General features: G+C 34.4%; 1 protein-coding gene across 2 annotated transcripts in view; it reads right to left on the bottom strand.

Annotated features, from left to right (window-relative positions):
• Ac3 (Adenylate cyclase 3) overlaps window positions 1-20,851 on the bottom strand; it is a 976,504-nt gene that overhangs the window by 125,541 nt on the left and 830,112 nt on the right. For both annotated transcript variants that reach the window (XM_081769109.1, XM_081769108.1), the window contains exon 11: window positions 16,676-16,763. In XM_081769109.1, the coding sequence (XP_081625235.1) occupies window positions 16,676-16,763 (88 nt within the window). The remainder of the gene's footprint in view (window positions 1-16,675; window positions 16,764-20,851) is intronic.

Raw genomic sequence — 20,851 nt, forward strand, 5'->3', positions numbered from 1 at the left:
TAGTGATGACTTGAAAAATAAAAAAGAAAGTGTCGAAATCGGTTAATATCTTCCGATCGCGCAAAGCGTCTGAAAATTTTTAAAAAGCACGAAAAATTTAATGTTTTCGTACTTTTTATGAAAACAAAATACTCTCTTATTTTTAATGCTATAGTGAGAAAACATTACAACTAGTAATATTTAATAAGAACAACCCATGTTTTATGTTTTTAGGGAGTATCTTCCGATCGCGCACGTGTGAGAAACCTAACAAGATTCCTGTCATTGAGCGAAAATTCTTATATCTTCAGAGGGAGCATGGATTAGGAAAAATTAGTGCTTTGGATCGGAAGGAGACATCAAAGTTGAAACGTAGACTTGAAAGAAGAAGCTATACTTTAAATAGAGATAGCCCTGATTGTTTACTTGTGGAAGAGCCAAGTTGTTCAGCCGAAGTGTTTTCTGAAATTGAACCTGAATACAAACCAAATGACTCTGAGAAAAAGGAATCTCCATCTCCATGGCAGATGAGAATTAAACTAGGAGCTACAGCATTAACCTACGATCGATATGGAGTCAGTGACCATGCAGGTTCTGCTAGAGCACCTAGTGTGCTAGAAGATTTTGGTATAATAACCAAAGCAGATACGTCTATGGTTATTGAAGGTGTAAAATTAGAAGGGAAAGGAGCAAAATTAGAAGTGACTTGCAAAACAACAGTGAAAATGATTTAGATAAACTGCGTGGTCTTTATTTTGATGGAAGAAGGGATGACACCTTGGTTATAGATAAGATTGAATCCAAACAATTTCGTCGTGTCGTGCTATTAAGGATTACCATTACTCGCTCATCAAAGAACTTGGTTCTGCATGCATTGGCCATGTGTCGCCGAGCTTTGGATCTGCTGAAGACATTGTATCTTGCCTTAATGAAGAAGAAATTTTAGTGGAAGACTTGGATATCATCGGTTGTGATGGTATTAATACAAATACTGGCTGGAAAAATGGTGTTATTCGTCATCTTGAGATCCATGTTGGGCGACCTCTGCAATGGCCTATTTGCCTACTCGATTTCAATGAATTATCTTGTCATCTTTGAATGTCATCTTTGTCAACATTTGGATAGAGGAACAGTTGGCCCCACAACATTTTCTGGACCAATTGGAAATAATCTAAGCGGGTGTGAGAAACTGCCAGCGATAGATTTTCAACCAATAGATTGTGTAATTCCAGAAGTTGACAGAAATTCTTTGAGTAAAGACCAGAGATATCTTTTAGATATATGTCAGGCGGTCAAAAGTGGCATATGTCCAAGTGATTTATCAATTCGTGATTCCGGACCACTTTCACATTCCAGATGGCTCACTTGTGCAAATAGAGTTCTCAGACTATACATAAGTGAAGCAAATCATTCAAATTGAGTTAAAAACCATAGTGACTTTCATTTTGAAATCTTAGATGCCAGTGTGGTTTGAAATTAAAAACAGCAATACCTTCATAAGTGGATCCATTCATGTATATAGAACAATTGAAACATCTCGATACTTGCCTGACAATTTGAAGCAAGTTGTTTTCCCCGTCATTGAAAAGAACTCGTTCTTTACCCACCCCGAAAATCTTTTAATAGCCATGATTTTTGATGAGAGGAAGCACATTAGAGAACTAGGGCTTATAAGAGTGTTGAAAGCCAGGCAGTCTGATTCGAAAGGAAAAAGCATCAGAATCTTCCTTACTCCAACTGTGAATTTTGAAGCCTCAGATTACATTGACATGATTGACTGGAGTGAAGCCAAGTATTCTTCTTCACCTCTTCTTCGAAAAGCTTCAAACGACAACATCAACTCTTTCATTCAACGAGGTGAAATACCAGATGGGGATATCAAGAAGTTCCCCTGCCATACGCAAGCCGTGGAGCGATGCGTGAAGCTAGTTACAGAAGTTTCGCTCAAAGTATGCGGATCCAAATCAAGAGATGGCTACATCAGAGCAACGTTGAAATCCAGATCTTTGATGCCTGAGTTCAGAACAAAATCTGACTATAAAATCGCTTCAATTTTGTAAGTCTTTCAAAAAAGAAAAACAAATTTAAATATGTAAATATTGTAAATAGTACACACCTTTTATGGCTGGGTGGATGGGAAGAGTGTGGGCGGAACTCGAATTGCAGCCTCCTCCTCTGGGTTGTTTTTATATATAAAAAGAAGCGAAGAGCTGCACATTTGTGTTAGCTTTGGAAATTATATGTAATAACCTTGGAATTCTCTCATTAAAACATTAAACATTATAAAACATATTAGAACGCATGTTATCACATCAGCACTATAAGGCATTAAAAATATCGCAGTTTATAATTTTTGATTTAAAAAAAATACGAATAACAGATATTTTTCTTAAACTTCATGGGCTTTGCGCGATCGGAAGATATTCTCTAAAATCATAAAACAACTGTTTTTATTATTAAATAAGGCATGTTGTAACGTTTTATCACTATAGCGTAAAAAATACGAGAGTATTTTATTTTAATAAAGAGTACGAGAAAATTAAGTTTTTCATGTTTTTAAAAATTTTTCAGACGCTTTGCGCGATCGGAAGATATTAACCGATTTCGACACTTCTTTTTTTATTTTTCAAGTCATCACTAACCACAACTTTTCCGCGGTATAGCAACTCGGAAACTAAAAAAAAGTTTTTTTCGATCCACCCTAATATATATATATATATTACTTGAAGAAGTTTTCCAGTTAGTATTATTCGTTTTTATGTTATTGTAGAAAATACACTACTAATTAATTCATTAATAGTTTCGTTTTAATTGTAGCGTTTATTATATATATATTATAAATCTCTAAATTGAGATGTTAGAAAGTTTCAAAGACTAAAGTAAACCCTCAGTATGTAAAAGATAAAAATCTTTATTTGCGATACTGTTTTGTCTTTTTTTGAATCTGAATTTGTCCACAGTTTTACACTTTCATTACAAATAAACAGTGTAAATATCGAGTACGAAACACTGTTTCATTCAGTTAGCCGTGTCGTTTATATTCATCTTAAGTAGCGTAAAATTCTACTTGTACAATATACAACACTGTCGCGGAAGGTGTCAGCGATTACAGAACACCATTTTGTTAGTATTATGTCGAGAACCACTGCACCAATTCGGATAAAACTTTATAGAAAAATCAAAGTTTCGTAACTTAAATAAAATATGTGAGATTCATCACTTAAAACCCCGTACATAAAATAAAGTTTCTGTCAATTGTCATATTTCAATTTAAACAATGTAGAGTTTAATGCCTACCAATTTGTTTTTCTTTAATTTTGTGCTTCTGTTTGACACTTGCAGGTTCAAGATGAGTCGCTCCACACTTCATTTGTAAAACTAATTTAGACATTTTGAAGTCAACCAGGAAACCAGGGAATGGTCTCTTACATAACCACATTACCTTTCTTTCTTTCGTAGTCAGGTAATAAAAGAGAACTCAATTTCAGATCATTTTATCTAAAAATTACCATTTCAATATCTAAAAATTACCATACTAGCTGCTGGTACCAAAAGTAATTGTATCATATATATATATATATATATATATATATATATATATATATATATATGTATGACTCGTGTATTAAAAAGGCTACCCAAAAAAACTCTCAAAATACAACGCACAGAAAACTTAAAATAAATATGTAACAATAACTTTTCAATATTTTTTCTATTAAGGCTGCAACTCCCGTTACCAACTGAAGCTTGTGGCTGTGCGGTTAGCCTATACATCTTCTGCGTGGAAGACCCGGATTCGATCCAATGGAAGCTCATGTAGTTCAGATTCCAAGCAAACTGTAGGCTCACGTCTCATACAGTCTTGATGCATCCGATCACTTAGTAAATATTTGTGATATAAAAGCACTGAACAATATCGATTGGTGATAACCGTGATTGGTCAGTTTGATGTTGCTATACCACCCTTTAATTTCTATTTAGTAACTTTTGACTAAGAACATTGTATTCAAGCGAAATTAATATAATGCTGAATCGTTGCTTAGGTACTATAGAAATAAAATGCGGAAAAGGAGCCCAAAAATTTAGAAAATGAAAAAGGGTGATGGCATTGAGAAGGGGTGTAAAAAAATTATATGTTATTCAAATAATATAGGGCGTGGGTCATAAATTTCTTGATACTACCAGCTATTCAGTCCTTAATAGAATAGAACAGCAGTAGGGGATTTTGAACAATGTGTTATAGTGTGGTTCGTGGCAACAAGTGACAATAATATGAACTGATTTTATTAATGATTTAAATGATGCTACATTTGTAATTTAGTAAGTTTAACATTTATAGAAAAGTTACCAAATTATTAGATATGTATTCGTATTTAAAACTTGGTGGTTACATTACCAAAATTACTAAAATTTGATTAAGTTATTTATGTGGCGTTTTCCGAATACTTTATTTCCGTGTGAACAAGCAACCCATAACATGAATAAATGATTTGAAGAGACTGCCTCTGCATTGGATTTTCATAAACTAAGTAGCCCTAAATGTGCGACTACAGAAGGAAATCTTTTACTGTAGCCTATTTTGTGTGCAATCTCTGATCAGATCAACTCGTAAAGCGTAAGAATAAGTCTTCGAAGAATGCTGCAAACATTAGAGCTCAGAGCATATCAATCTGCTTTACTTCATAGCCTAAATATGGATGATTCTGACCGGCATCAAACATTTTGTGAATGGTATATAACATAGCAAAAAGGAACAGCGATTTTTATAGAAACATTATACGGAATGAAAAGGCAACTGTGTCTATTGAAATTTTGAAATCTTACATTTAAATTCAGAATGAATCAAATGAACCTTGTGTAAGAGGATGGGAATCAATATAGGTTCGTAGGCTTATCGAACCGTTTCTTGAAACACACTATTAGTTCTGTACATTGTCTCAAAATGTTATGTGATACTTCAGCTACAAACTCTATTGTATTTGAAAAACTGCAACCAATTCGTGAAAAATTCATATGGCAGCAAGACGTACATTAGAAATCTCCGCAATATACAAATATTGTGAAATTCTTACATTAGAATGTTAATGAATGGATTGGCAGACGAGGTACTAGTCAATAGCTAGCGCATTCCCCGAATATCGTTCAATTGGAGTTTTATGTCTGTAAAGTAAAACTTTTTTATTTAAGAAATGATTAATTAAATTTATGTACTTCAATCTCTTCTTTTACTCTTCGGATCGTTACGGACCTGATCACTTTATATCTATATGAAACTATAAACCTAATCGAGATTTTTTATCTTGCCACTCTAACGAGTCTGCCATTTTACCTTACAACAAAAGAAATAAATTCCTTAAGAAATAAATCGTCCGCTCGCTGTTGTCTAGGTAACAGGTTCAAAATACGATTAAGTTAAAAATAACAACTCAAGTGATTTACGATGAATAACTAGATTTATTAAACTTAATATTTCTCTAATTTAGGTAGGGTGAGTGACTAGAATTTTGAGCTTCAAAGGACGTTACTTCGCCCTTGAAAGAAAATCTTTAATATTTTTGCTCGGCTTCCCAAAAACTCATCATGAGAGAGTTCAAGGAGCACATACTCTAATTTAAATATCACTAATCATAAAGAATAAAAGATTTTTCTAATATTTCTTTGGGAACAGCGGTAATATGGAAACAAGTACTCTCTCTACTCTAGGTCCATATTCCTTGCTTTCAAAGACTGTTTAACTTCACTACAGTAACAGTCTGGCCTACACCTGGTTTGGACTCTCAACACTCTGAGAAATCCAGAAAAGGAAACTAACTAAATTCTTAAAGGATTGGTAAACTTAGGGAATATGGAGTTGCAGCCGTCGCTCATGGCCCAGCTATATTATTACGTCTTCCATTCAAGACTCTAGGTTAAAAGGTAAACACACACTCTAATATTTTCATACACGAAAGTCGCAGTGTGAAAACAAAGAAAACACCAGCCAAGCCTCACTATTGCCTGACTGTATGAAGAACGAACCCAAAATCCCAACCTGGATTCAATTTTTATGGGGAAAAACCTCCAGCACTGGAGATTTTTAAAAAACCTAAGCGCCCTGGGTTCACTCTCTCCCTAGGGTCACCCCAAGAGCAAATTACTTTTCACTCCTTCTAACCATTAACTAGAGCCCATTTAAGTCATTACTCTGACGTAGAGCTCAAAACTCCTACTTTATTCTTTAATTCATATTCCTAACTCTGGAATTCACCCAAGTTATGGCCAGAGACCACTTTCTCTAGCGGGACAGGAAGCCACGGACTAACATATCCACTGATCATCCAGTAACTAAGCTAAAGGACAAACTCCCAGGAAAAAGCTTACTTGCTAATTCCCTTTGGACTGAACAGCCACCAACATAGACCTCTACTCTACAGGCCTCCTTAGCTGAAACAGCGAAAACCATTAAAAAATCCGCCTTTTTATATGTTTTGCCGGGGACAGAAAAAATGAAGAAAAAAATTTAAGTATTCAACGGTTCTAGAAATTTTTACAGCAGTGGAAAATTACTGGAAAAGCAAGCAAGAAAGATAAATCTTCTAAAAACTAGCCTCTCTACCAGGTCTATAATCAAGTGGGAGGGAGAGTAATACTCGATCTAACTAATTGAATCTTAATCTTAAAAAAATTGGCATATATAAATGATTGGGATAATGAACTAATTGATATTTACATACATTTCCGCATTATAAACATAGTAAGATTATATATTACGCTATACTTATTAAATAAATAGTACTAGATAAATGCATTAGCTAAATACGTGTCAGGCCTGACTTACAAATTAATATACACAACTTAATTATATATATATATATATAGATTTAATATTAAAATATATAACATGAATAATCAAGCAAGGTAACGAAATGCCCCTTGCATGTCTGAGGAATAATGAAAAACAGTTTCTTCTAACAAACAAACTACGATTTAGAGCATTTAAGAAAGTACTACTTCTAATTTTGTCAAATTACACTGGTCAACAAGATTTTGGCACAGAAATGGAAATACCTGATTCTAATAGAACTTTTCATGTAAAATTCGAATTTGTAATCATTTTTCTCCATCAGCCTCAGTTTCCCCGTACAGACGGATTTTCGGGAAATTTCCCCTCAAATCCCCCCCCTTTTTTTTTTTTTACAATTTTTGTACCTGTAGCTCGGGTACTCTTAGGTATATAAACACACAAATTGTATTGTATGTTAGCTTGATTTATACTTAGTAAGCCCTCTAAGTTTCATAAGAATCGCATTATTCTTTGTAGAGAAATAAGCATATTTATATAAAAATATGCTGTGTACTGTTAATTTTACCATATTCATTAGTGCAGATAAAATCACATATAACTTCCACGAAAATTACAATATAAGCACGGTTTATACCTCATTGTACTTCCAATAAAACATATTTTCAATGATGTGTACACCATGTCGCCATTTTTGTATGAGGGAATTTCTAGAGGGATTTTGTTGGAAATTCCCTCCAAAAAGTAGTTTATAAGATTTTTTTTTGTCTCAACTTGCTATTTGTATATAGTGATACAGAAACAGGAACTGCACTAAAATATAGTTTTATGTCTACTTAATAAATAATGTTAATTTCATGTGAATCGCATTATTCTGTCTAGAGATATAAACTATTGTGTCTATTTATAGGTAATAAAAAATATACTATGCAAGACTTTTACCAAACACAAAAACCTAACGTTGACGTATTATTGTCGGCACATAGATGGATACTCAAATACAAGCACAAATACACGCATGCTTTCTGTGGAAAATAAGTTACTTTTTAATACTTTTTTCTGGCAACAATGCATAAAACATTGATGACTCACATAGCCTGATGACTGTTAGTAGCGTTGAGTGACGGTCCAAGCTGGACGTGTCTTAGATGTGGCCGCGTGTAAGTTGAAGTGTTTCTGCATTGTGGAGTTCGAATAGATTGTGTTGTGCTGTGATGCACTGAGTTACATTACGTTTGTTCTGCTTCATCATTGATGGAGTGTAGATTCGTGTGTGTATGTGTGTGTGATACCTTACAGGATACAAGATGCCGAGGAAGTGTGTAAATCACCCGGACAATTTCTGTTACGTATGTGGGGAGCTGACATTTAAATTGCAACGTCGATGTTTTACTTCACTTGTTAGGAAGTCTTATCAGTTATATTTTGGTCGCTGTGTAGGAGACCAAGATAAGAATTGGGCTCCTCACTACATTTGTTGTACTTGCGTGAAACGTCTGACTGGGTGGGCAAATGGTGAACGAAACATGAACTTCGCAGTACCGGTGATCTGGAGGAAACCAAAAGATCATTCTTCAGACTGCTACTTTTGCATGACACAGATAAAAGAAATAACCAGTAAATCGAAGCACATAGTACAGTACCCTAATTTGCCATCAGCAATAGGCCAGTTCCACACAGTGCAGAATTACCTGTACCAGTATCCCCTGCTCATCTTACGGTAAATGAGGATTACGTACTTGAGGCAACTACTGAAGTTCCAAATGAAGAAGATGATCCTATTTATGTAGGAAGCACATCTACATTGGATCCCCATCTAATAACTCAGGGTGAACTAAATGACCTCGTACGGGATTTAGAACTCTCCAAGATACAGGCAGAACTTCTTGCTTCTAGACTTAAAGGCTGGAATTTGCTCCATCGTGACACTAAATTGTGTACTTTTCCAAACCGTCATACAGAGTTTCAAAACTACTATTCACAAGAAAATGATTTAGTGTATTGTAATAATGTCTGCGCTGTGATGGATACACTCGGACATGCATATAAGTACAGAGTGGAGATTGTTTATTGACTCTTCTAAAACTAGCTTGAAGGCTGTTCTTTTGCACAATTGCAACAAATTTCCTTCAGTACATTTGGCTTATGCAACTAATATGAAGGAAACCTATGAAAACATCAAAATAATGTTAGTAAGAATTCAGTATAAGAAATACAAGTGGACCGTTTGCTGTGATTTAAAAGCTATTTCTTTGTTAGTGGGTTTGCAGCTTGGTTATACGAAATATTGTTGTTTTCTCTGCGAATGGGACAGCAGGAACAAAGCGGAACATTACATCAAGAAGGAATGGCCAAAGCGTGTATTAACTCCTGGACAGAAGAATGTTGTTTATTCTTCACTGGTGAGCCCTGATAAGATAATTCTACTTCCTCTTCACCTAAAGTTGGGGCTCTTCAAAAACATTGTTAAGGCAATGGACAAAAGTAATACAGGATTTTGTTACCTCAAGGAAAAATTTCCTCGGGTTAGTGACGCTAAAATCAAGCTGATTTTTGTAGGCCCCCAAATAAGATGTTTGATTCGTGACCAAAAATTTGATTATATCTTAACTCCGGTTGAAAAAGCAGCTTGGTGTTCATTCAAATGATTAACAAAAATTTTTTTAGAATACCAGAAAGCCACTAATTACCGTGAAATTGTGAGTGATTTCCTGCAATAATTCAAAGAAATGGGCTGCAACATGTCTCTTAAGTTCACTTTCTAGACCCCCACCTGGATTTCTTTCCTGAAAACCTTGGTGCTCTTAGTGATGAGCATGGGAAACGTTTTCATCAGGACATTTCCTTCAAGGAGAAGAGATACCAGGGACAGTGGAGTTCACAAATGCTAGCTGATTACTGTTGGACACTCAAAAGAGATGTTCCAGAAGCCAAACACAGAAGAAAGTCGACAACTAAAACATTTTAGTTAAGGTAAGTAAGTGTTCATTTATTAAGAAGATACCATTGACTTCTTTTGTATTATTTACTAAGTAAATATAAAATTATGTTTTAGTGCAGTTCCTGTTTCTGTATGACCATATACAAATAGCAGGTTAAGACAAAAATCTTATAAACTACTTTTTGAGGGAATTTCCCACAAAATCCCTCTTGAAATTTCCTCATACAGAAATGGTGACACGGTGTATACATCATTGAAAATGTGTTTTATTTTAAATCCAATGAGGTATAAACCGCGCTTATAATGTAATTTTCGTGGAAGTCATATGTGATTTTATCTGCACTAATGAATGTGGTAAAATGGACAGTACACATAGCATATTTTTATACAAATATGTTTATTTCTTTAGAAAGAACAATGCGATTCTTATGAAACTTAGAGGACTTACTAAGTATAAATCAAGCTAACATACAATATAATTTGTGTTTATATACCTAAGAGTAGCCGAGCTACAGGTATAAAAATGGTTAAAAAAAAGGGGAAATTTGAGGGGAAATTTTCAGAAATTCCCTCTATCACGGGAAAACTGAGGGTGATGGAGAAAAAACTTATTACAGATTCGAATTCTACGTGAAAAGTTCTATTATAATCAGGTATTTTCTTCCGTGTGCCAGAGAAAAACTTTTTTTGTCGACTAGTGTTATCATTCAATAACATTAGAGATATGACATGTTCTTCGGTGCTTAAAAGATGTAACTTGTGTATTGAAAATGATGAAAGACAGATTGAACATTGATTTAAATAACCTCACATACCAGGTGTACCAGTTAGTAATGCGGATTTTGTTCGATACGTGATGTTGCAACAGAGTGCTTTCGGTTCGATGTCAGGTTTGTGCTTTTCCGTTCTAGTGATAAGAAGCGTGCAGTCTTCGGTGGTCAAGTGGGACGAAGCTGTTAACTGCATATAATTTTTTATGCTCAGACATGGCAAAGTTCGTGCGGAAAAAAGAGCATGTGCTTAAAGTATTACTTTATTACTTCCTTTTGAAGAAAAGTACTCCTGAAAGTTTTCGAATTTTTCGGAAAGCTTAAGGTGAACATGCTCCATCTCAAGATACGTGTGAACGCTGGTTTAAACGCTTTAAGAGTGTCGATTTCAATGTTTAAGACATCGAACGACCAGGCCAAACGAAAATGTTTGAGGACCAAGAACTGCAAGCATTATTGGATGAAGATGCGTGCCAAACTCAGAAACAAGTCGCCAAAAAATTGAACGTTGGTTAGCAAACAGTTTCCAATCGTTTAAAAGCAATGGATAAGGTTTTGAAGGAAGGGAAATGGGTGCCACATGAACTGACTGACAGACAAATGGAAAATCGAAAAGTCATCTGTGAAGTCCTACTTCAACGTCACCAAAGAAAATTCTTTCTACATCACATAGTGACTGATGACGAAAATTGACTTTATTGTGAAAATCATAAACGCAAAAAGTCGTGGGTTCATCCAGGTCAACCATCAACATCAACTGCAAGGCCAAATCGGTTTGGACAAAAGACAATGCCCCGTGTATGGTGGAATCAGGAGAGTGTAGTGTACTATGAGCTTCTCAAACCCGGTGAAACCGTTAATAGTGATCGCTACCTACAACAAATCATCAATCTGAACCAGACTTTGATCGTCAAACGACCACAATGGGCAACAGGACACGGCAAAGTAATTTTGCTTCATGATAACGCGTCATCACACACTTCAAAGCCTGTTAATGACAAGTTAAAGGACCTAGGCTGAAAAATATTAGCTCCCCTCCCTATTCACCAGACCTTGCCCCTTCAGTTCATTACTTGTTCCGATCGATGGCCCACGCACTTTCTGAGCAGTACTTCCAAACGTATGAAGAGGTGGAAAAGTGGGTCTCTGAAGGTTTGCTTCCAAGAATACCAAGTTCTTTTGGGACGGTATCCACAAATTGCCTGAAAGATGGAAGCAATGTGTAGATAGCGATGGGCATTACTTTGAATAAACCCCTTTTGTTGTTTCTGTTGAATTTTCGTATTTTCTTTGCTTACCAAATCCGCATTATTAACTGGTACACCTGATAATGTTGTGATACGACTTGTAATGATTTAATAGTTTCACAGGCACTTCTGAATGCATAGTTCCCTAGTTTTAAATGTATTTTTGTCGCGTATATTACGTCCAATAAGTCAAGTTCAAAAATGTTCTTTTTTCTATGGTTTCAAGAGATATTTTATTCTTATATCTAAAATGAAGAATATTTGATCGAGTTTCCTTTGTAGTATCTGTAGGCAGTTGGCACGAAATGGGCATAAAGTGCTTTTAAGAAGGACACATACGATTATGAGAGTTGAAAATAGTAATAACATGTGAAAAAATATAGAATGTGTTCCGACAAGATTTGATGGATGACATAAGTATGGTTTGGTAGTTATAGTAATATTGTGATGTAAAACACCGTTTGCTAAATACTTGAAATAGCATTAATTGAGTTGCTGTTAGGTTCAGCTTAAGAATAAAGGTATCGAATAAATGAAATACTTATTTTTTGAATGCAATAGTATCGAAGCTACACAAGAAGTGGACTTGCATTTGTACTCCCAATGTAAGTTTCTCTGATTAAAAACAAGAACATTAACAATTTATAAAATAAGAAGGTCTCAAGTGAAACAATATTCATTCCTTACCATTATTTGGAAAAATACATAACTGAATTTCGCATCTAAATTCGTGCTCTTCTTTTGAACAATTATTTCTCATAAAAACATAAACATTGAATGTTCATAAAAGATGAAAGTAGATTATGAAAAACTGAAACATCAAAAAAGTCTTCAACTTCTCATGCCTTTTGGCTCTTAATGTTCCTTTTGGTATCTATTTCGTTCAGACACAACATTTATATTTCTTGTCATAAAGAAGGTAATATTCTGGTTTTTGAGTGTGAACTTAAACCATAAAACATCCTTTCTTTGCTTTCAATGTTATGTATTGTGTAAGATTTTTCAGTCTTCTTACTCTAAACAAGGTCAATTGATAAACCAAAAAAAAATATGACTTTGTTATAACATTGTTTTAACGATCAAATTTTCAATTTATGTCAAAGTGAAAGAGAGAGAGTTATTCCACTATATTTCTTATGTTAATAGTTCTTAACGTTTCTGCGCACAGTTTTTTTTCTAATATTATACGATATTGTAAGACTTTTTCATCTGTTTATGAGTACAGAAGTAGGATTGTAAATGAACTGAAAGGAATGATCAGGAAATTCATCTTCAGTATAGCAATGATTTTGATTTATTACTTGCTTGATAAAAACCCGACTGTTGAGAAACTATAAAGTTATAGGAAAAGATGAAGAAATGGGCATATATTTAATTATAAGTACTTGATATACGTATAAAAACTTACAGAAATAAACTTTACATTTCTATAACATTATTAGCGTTTAACAGAAAAATCTAAAGATAAGACAAACTAATCCAATCGACAGATATCTCTGAGCTGAACACAATGTTATCGCCATCATCATATAGGTATTCTGTAAATATTGGCAGGTCACTTGCTGCAACTGAGAAGCTTCTATGCTCCACGGATTTCGCTAACCTCTTCGTCCTCGCTTACCATTATTTTGTTTTGATATCTTCCATTAAATGTAGTCTAATTCGCCCCTTCCCTCTTTTTCTTGCTAATATACCCTCAAGCACATCTCTCATGATACAGTTCCTTCTTACCCAATGTCCCAACCAGTTTCTCTTCCTCTTCTTAATAATATCTAAAATTGTTCTTTTCTTCTTCACCATTTCTAACACCCTCTCATTCGTTTTCCACTCGAGCCAGCTAATTCTCTTCATTCTTCCGCACACTCACATTTCGAAAGCTTCCAGTTTCTTTAAAATCATTTTTGTATAGTGTCCATGTTTCTGCCCCATACACCACAATACTCTACACGAAGCTTTTATAAGACTTTTTTCTCAACTCTTTATTCAAGGTCCCACAAAATTGATTTTTCTTCTCTTAAAGGCTTTTTCGCCATTCCTATCCTTGCTTTTATTTCACGTTCACGTTCACGCTTCCTGTTCTATTTTCTCTCCTCCTCCTTCTATATTTGACACCGACTGCTTCGTTCCAATCACCATGGCTTTTATCTTTCTAACATTTATTTTCATCGCATATCCTTCATAGCCCTTCCTCACGTTTTCTAACACCTTATTGATTTTGTCTTCAGATTCTGCAACAAGCACCATATCATCTGCAAACCGTATACACCTAACCATTCTACCTTCTACCGAAATGTTGTCTTCATTTTGTAGATTTTTTTCACTATCTCTTTTAGATAGATATTAAATAATGTGTGCGAGAGACAGCATCCCTGTCAAACTATCCTTCCGTTCCACACCATTCTGTCATTTCCTCTCCAACCTTAACACCTACTTGTTGGTTCATATATAAGTTCATACACACAATGACATAGACAATGGTATAAATTCTGATGTGCAGTTTTCGAGGAAAAAATTATAAAAAGAATGTGCTGTAAATCTAAAAAATTGACGCTGCACGAAGACCACACTACCTATTATCATTAAACTCTTACTGTAATACACAGTAATCAATCTTTTCATTCTAACACTAGCAAGACGACACTACACAGTGTGTAGTCGATGAGATATAACTTATTATGAATAACCCTTAAAGTTTAATTTTTGTTCCAGCATAACACTCTCCAAAGGTAGGTCATATTCCAATTGATAGATGACAGCGAGTGCAAAAAATATTATCCTGTAGGGTAAATACTATTCGGACAATCATCGAGTTTCCGAAAAAAAAGAGAGAAATGGATCTTAGTATGTCGTGCGTTGCCACTATAATGCAGTCGATAAATTTTATTCTTCCGGGTCAGATTGTTTATTTATATACTTCACATGACAAATACAAATACACTATTTCAAGTAGAAAATTTGTATCTAGTGTTAAGTGATTTCCTGCAATGAACAGTTCTGCCATCACACTATAAGTTGTATTGTCAAAGTCTATCCAATTAGAATATATGAGCCTTTTACAAAATCGTTTTTACCGTTATATTACGAGTTTAACTAACGCATGATGCTAACTTTCGTATTTAGTAACACGTAAATGAAGTTAATAACGATTTGTATCGAAGAAGGCTCACCACGACCTTTCTGTACGGTTGTCCAAATGCAATAGTAGAAATCAGTATAAGAGACGATAGGACTCACTTCACTTGATTTCTCCTAAGCTGTTCGGACAACTCTGCGGAATAGTCGAGGTTGGCCTTTTTCGATATAAATCGTTGTTAACTTTACTTGCATGTTACTAAAGACGAGAGATAACATCACGTGTTAGTCAAAATCGTAATATAAAGCTTAAAATGACTCTGCATAAGTCCAAATGTATTTAAATATAAGCAAAGCATTTGTTTTCGTTAATCACTCACTTCGTTTGTACATACAAGTTATCGAACAGATTTAAGGCACACGGAACATTACTAAAGCTCATTGCAAACTATATTTCTGAAATACAACAACGTGTAGTAATTTGTAGTGATACATCCAGCTTTCTCTCAGTGAAAAGAAAAAAACTAATACTCTACAAGGAAAGAAGCGTTTTGGTCTCTTACTTTTCATCTTATGTACAGATATCTTTCCGATCATCCTCAAAAGAGGTAGGAACATTCTCCTGTTCGCCGACGATTTCAAACTCTTCAGAAAAATCTGTACACAACGAAATTCCATTAAGCTTCAAACTGATCTCTAACGACTTGTTTCTTGCGTTTCCTGCTATAAATCTTGGTATTTGAAGTTAAATCCTCATAATATGCACTTCTCTTAAATTTCACTCAAGAAAGTTCCGAATTAAATAAGACTATACTGTTGGTAATATAATTGTTCGAAATATACAAGGGCGTAATGATCATGGTGCTATATTTCACAATAATCTTACTTTCAATGAGTATATTGTTCCTGTTATAAAAACATCTATACACATGTTGTACATATTTACAAAAATTCAAAATTTGATGGCCGTAGCTACTTATTATAAGGTCTTTTAACAGAATTAAATAAACGTGAAATAAAGAATGAAGCAGGAAAAAGAATAACATACATTGGAGTGCTAGCTAAAGCAGGATATTACACATTTTCCAATTAATGTTTGAGAGTTGTTTTTCTTGTAATTTATAAATGTTTACACAAATGATTAATGTTAGGGTTACTATATTTCTCCATTATAAATACAGTACACAGGTTGTAGAAGAAAGAAAAAGAACTTAAAGCAAATTTCTAAACATACACAATATACATAACTCATTTTCACATTTAGAAATATATTAACTTTATTAATATAAAGTTAATATAATATTAACTTTCTTAGCAATACTCTTAAGTGTTTGACCATCTTGATTAACAGGTCAAGTGTTTTGAAAGCCTTTTCTAACACAAATTATTGATATTTTACAACGGTCTTCATTAGTGCATTAATCACATTTGGGATTTCTCATCAATTGTTTGTCTTTCAATACTAGTAAACAAACATGGTGCCGGCACTAATAAGGAAATACTGGATAAATTTGTGTTCTGTACAGCCTTCATACAGGACAGGTAAATATATTGTACATATAACAGAATAATTTTGTATATATAGGATTTCTGGCAAACCTAATTATTTATATACGTTTCTGTAAAGCTTCGCGGGAAGATTTGAAAGCACTACACCTATACACTCAAAATTATTTAAGAAGATTTAGTCCTTAGTTTCGAAAGGACGAAAGAAGCATACATAGTACATTCATTTGATAGCTAATACACAATCATTATCAACGACTTGCCACCATCAAAACGTGAGTTAAAAGTAGCAGGAATATTTTATATCATTTTTAGTCCAGAGTGGGCAACATAGATGTAAGACTCAGCACCATTTGATATTAAATGTTGAAATACTTACGGTAGAGAATGACTCAGCAACAGACACAATAGCTATTGTGGTGAGTATGATGAATCCAAAAGCGAAGGAGAGAATATTCATTAACTCCCTGTAAAATAAAGAATAAATTAATTATACACTATATACGGTGTTATTAAAAAAGAATTGTGCAAGACTAAAGCATATTTATTTTGAAGTTTGTAGTTTTTACGTGAATGGTGCTAGAGACGCTAGGTATTGAGTAAACAGTTAACAATGCAAATGGCGACCACGAAAGTAAAGTGTGCGTATTGTGTAATGAAATTCGTACGAACAGACTGTCGTAACACCGCAGATACTTTTCGAATAAAATCCAAGAAACAAGCATCGCATAGATACTGCATTTAACGCTGACAATGCAATGCGTCTCTAATGCAATGGGAGCAGATAAATTTGGGAGCGTCTGGAAAGAACTGGATTGTCGTTTGGATGTCTTCCGTGTTACTCAGAGTGCTTATATCTAAAACTTGTAATGATCACACAAACTTACAACTTCTTTCTTCTTTCTTACTAATTTCGCTCTTGTATATTATTTCAGTATGTTATCTTGGACCACTATTTTTAAATTTGTATTTTAGGCGCACTATACACTACGATATCAATACTAGGAAATATCTTAGGATTTATTTTCGGAAAAATCTTATGACACATATCGTAGGAGATCCTACCATTTTGTGCCATACACGTGAGGAGTTTTCCTGTCTGACCGAATGACGTTTATTAACATTGTGAAATTGTTCTATTTAATAAAAGTGCAAAATTGAAGAATTATTATGCTAACCAGACTGCACATCTCACTGATATTAATACCAGGCGCTATATTGTTAAATTGGATACCTCTAAAAAAAGCATAAACGTCAGATGGGTACTGGTATACTTTTGGCGCACCACATTTTAGAAGATTTACAAATAAAATTCAATACTTTGCATGAAAAGACATATTTATAAGAAACAAATTTCTGCAAGCAACAGAATTAAATACAAAGTAATACACCTGTATTTTATGTGTACGACTGTAGGCTACTAGTGTAAAATCATAAATGTTTTAACGACGGATAAAATAAGTGAGGGGCAATGTTTAGGAGAAAGGGTCCAGCTAATTTTTCTAAGAAATGTTACAATCTCGGTATTTTTTATTCACTTGAGTTTAGTTTAGGTTGGTTCAGGTTAGTTACGATTAGGTTAGATTATATTCGTACATGGGTGAAGAAACCATAATTTTCAAAAAGTGATAAAATTTCGCTTACTTCTATTAATATTAGGTTAGTTTAAGTTAGTTAATTTCATTTTGTTAGGTTGTGTTAGGTCTAAGAACTTGCATCTTTCATTTCTCCTGTAAATTTTGTATGTTTGGCTACTTCTGGACTCCTTCTGCGAAACATTTACCTAAGTGAGTGCATATGAAAGATGACTGGTGATACTGTTTTCCACCACCGGTGTATTTCTGCATAGTTTACAGAAGCTATAATTTATGTTTACAAGTGGAGCGCTACTACCACGATACCATGACAAGTGCTATTCAAACTCGTATCAATGCCAAAACCCACTCGTTTTCACTACCTTCGCTGACTCGCCTGCCTCCTTCGCCCGCAACCCCTGGCTGACACTCGGGCCCCCGCTTTGCCCTGCCCTGGCTCGGTTAGAAAGCATTCGTGCTTTCCAGAGGCCACCTAGCACAACTTGGTTTGCGTTTTTTGCACTATAATTTTTATACCATACATCTGGACCCCGTATATTTGTACGCAAATCGTAAAAGAATTGTAGTTTATCAACAATAGCTTTTGATGGTTCCCTTGAAGATTTCCTAGGATCTGTCCTATAGTGTATAGCGGCCCTTTGAGTTACAATTAGACTTCAATTCACTGGTTCTGAAACTACTTTGCTGATCGTGTGCCCTTGGAGTATCAGGATATTGGTACAGCTATCAAAGCAGAATATAGGTCGAAATGCCATTTAACTTCCAAGATTCAGTGCTATGTTGTACGTCAGTCACGGTTCCCAGTGATCGAAACGCACACTTCAACACCACTTAATTAGTGTTAGGGTTTTACATTTTGATGATTTTACAGTTTTCTCACATTTGTAGAAATGATGTTCTTTATTAACTGTTTACAAAGGAATTTTAGGGGAATCTAGTGCATTTTAACTCCTTTAAGCACTGTGCAATATTTCTTTTCATTTTCTCACAAACAATTGAAGCCTTAAAATAATTTCAAAAATCTTGTTCAAAGTTCAAAGGAGATATTAAATCACATTTATTTAGTATAAACAGGAATTATGGATATCGGTTTCATCAGATTTTCTATTTTCTGTGAAATATGAAAGGCCAAATTAAAAAAAAAAACATGATATAAAAGAAATATTAAATGAAGCCTTGAAATTAAAAAAAAAATCAGATTACAGTTTAATCTGTTTGCTTGCAATATTTGTTTCTCAAAAATTATAATTTGCAAAAATTGAGGATTATTTTGAAAGGAGTGATTTTATTAGCACACACTAAGGAGAAAGCGTTTAAGAGTACCCAGTAGAAATACACGGATATGCCATGAAGCTGGAACAGAAGAAGTTCATGCCAGGTATATCAAGATGGTTCACATTGGAAGTCAAGAGCACATTAAACAAGGTATTTAAAAATCTAATATTAGAACGTATTAGAACTCGAACAACTTGGAACACGAACGAATATTTCGAACATATTTTGCTTTGGAGCACGAACGCTGCTTTGGAATCCGAATGTTCAGCACCTGTGTCGTGTCTGCCTTTGTGGACGTTCCCCGTGCGCTTCGGTCATTAATGATTCAGTTCATTGTCGGAAACTGGAGTGAAAGCATTTCGTGTACTTTGTACCTGTTTTGTGTTTTTTCATATATAATAACAACTTAGTGTATTCGTCATGGGTCCTGAAAAGTTTATTTTTATTAAAATGTTATTATTATTTGTTAACACTTTATCTTAAAATCTAGTTTATGTACTGTTAAAATGATTTGAGTTTGTGGAATGTAGGAATAGATTAATCAAGTCCTATTATTCTAAAGAGAAAAAGTTGTCTTGGAACTCAAACAGGGTTCTAGAACAGTTTACGTTCGTATTTCAAAGCATCACTGTATTCAGTACTCAAATTAATAGAATATATAACACGCAGAGAAAACACATAAGTAGATGTTCGTCAAACTGACCCTAAAGATATTAAATGTCTGTTTGGTTTCAGGTACCCCATTTCTGTTATAGGTCTCGGCGTGACTAGAAGATGATCGCTGCTGGAGAATGCTTTGCTGCGAAGTGTTGTCCCACTATATCATATATATGTTCAATAAGATTTACTACAGAATACCAGCCCAGGATGGAAAGTGGACAGTACACTTAGTAGAGAAAGCTGAGTTTCTCTACCTGTAGGAAACGAGAGTGGGATAAAACAGTTTGCCAGATAGAATCAGAACACAGGATTGATAGGTCAAGAAAGCATTCCGCATTTCTCATACTCTGTTCCGAACCACAACAAACGGGATTACACTTTTAAAATTACAAAATAAGCCAGTATTACTCTGACAGTGGAACGTGCGATTTATTCAGCAACTGTCATCCAAATATATTGACTGTTGAGACGTGCAATTTACTCAGCAACCGCAATTCACTTCTCATAGATCTCTAATGTAACCCAAGTGGACAGAACTCAACACAATATTAACACCTGCCAATTTATGAGAATAGCTCTGACGGACTGTTGTTTACTACACCATACATTGATAGTTTACTAAACAATAATATCATCCAGTGCGATAGGAATGTTTCTGCTTTATTTAGTAATAACTTCCCAAAACGGAGGAAGTAGATTCGCCCAAACGGTAGCAGAACCTTTACTATCTGTGCTAGAGTTATCGAGGAAATATAGGTACTTATTAACAGGAGCCAATTCTGGTTAAAATACACTGAAATGTGTAGGCTCAAGTCTATATAATAGTAGCGATAATAAACACCAAATCAAAAGAATAATGATAGCATAAAACCATAATTATTTCGAAGCAAAAATTAATTATACAGCGTGATTCAAAATGATGTGAACGATAAGGAAACGTTCTATAAGCGATAATACTCTATCAAAAATGAAATCTCTATAGAAATACTTTAAATATTATCCTCAAGGTTTGTTTGGAACGGCAG

The sequence above is a fragment of the Thermobia domestica genome, chromosome 8 (assembly GCF_964235325.1).
Source record: "Thermobia domestica chromosome 8, izTheDome1.hap1.1, whole genome shotgun sequence".
In the NCBI taxonomy this organism is placed as follows: Eukaryota; Metazoa; Arthropoda; class Insecta; order Zygentoma; family Lepismatidae; genus Thermobia; species Thermobia domestica.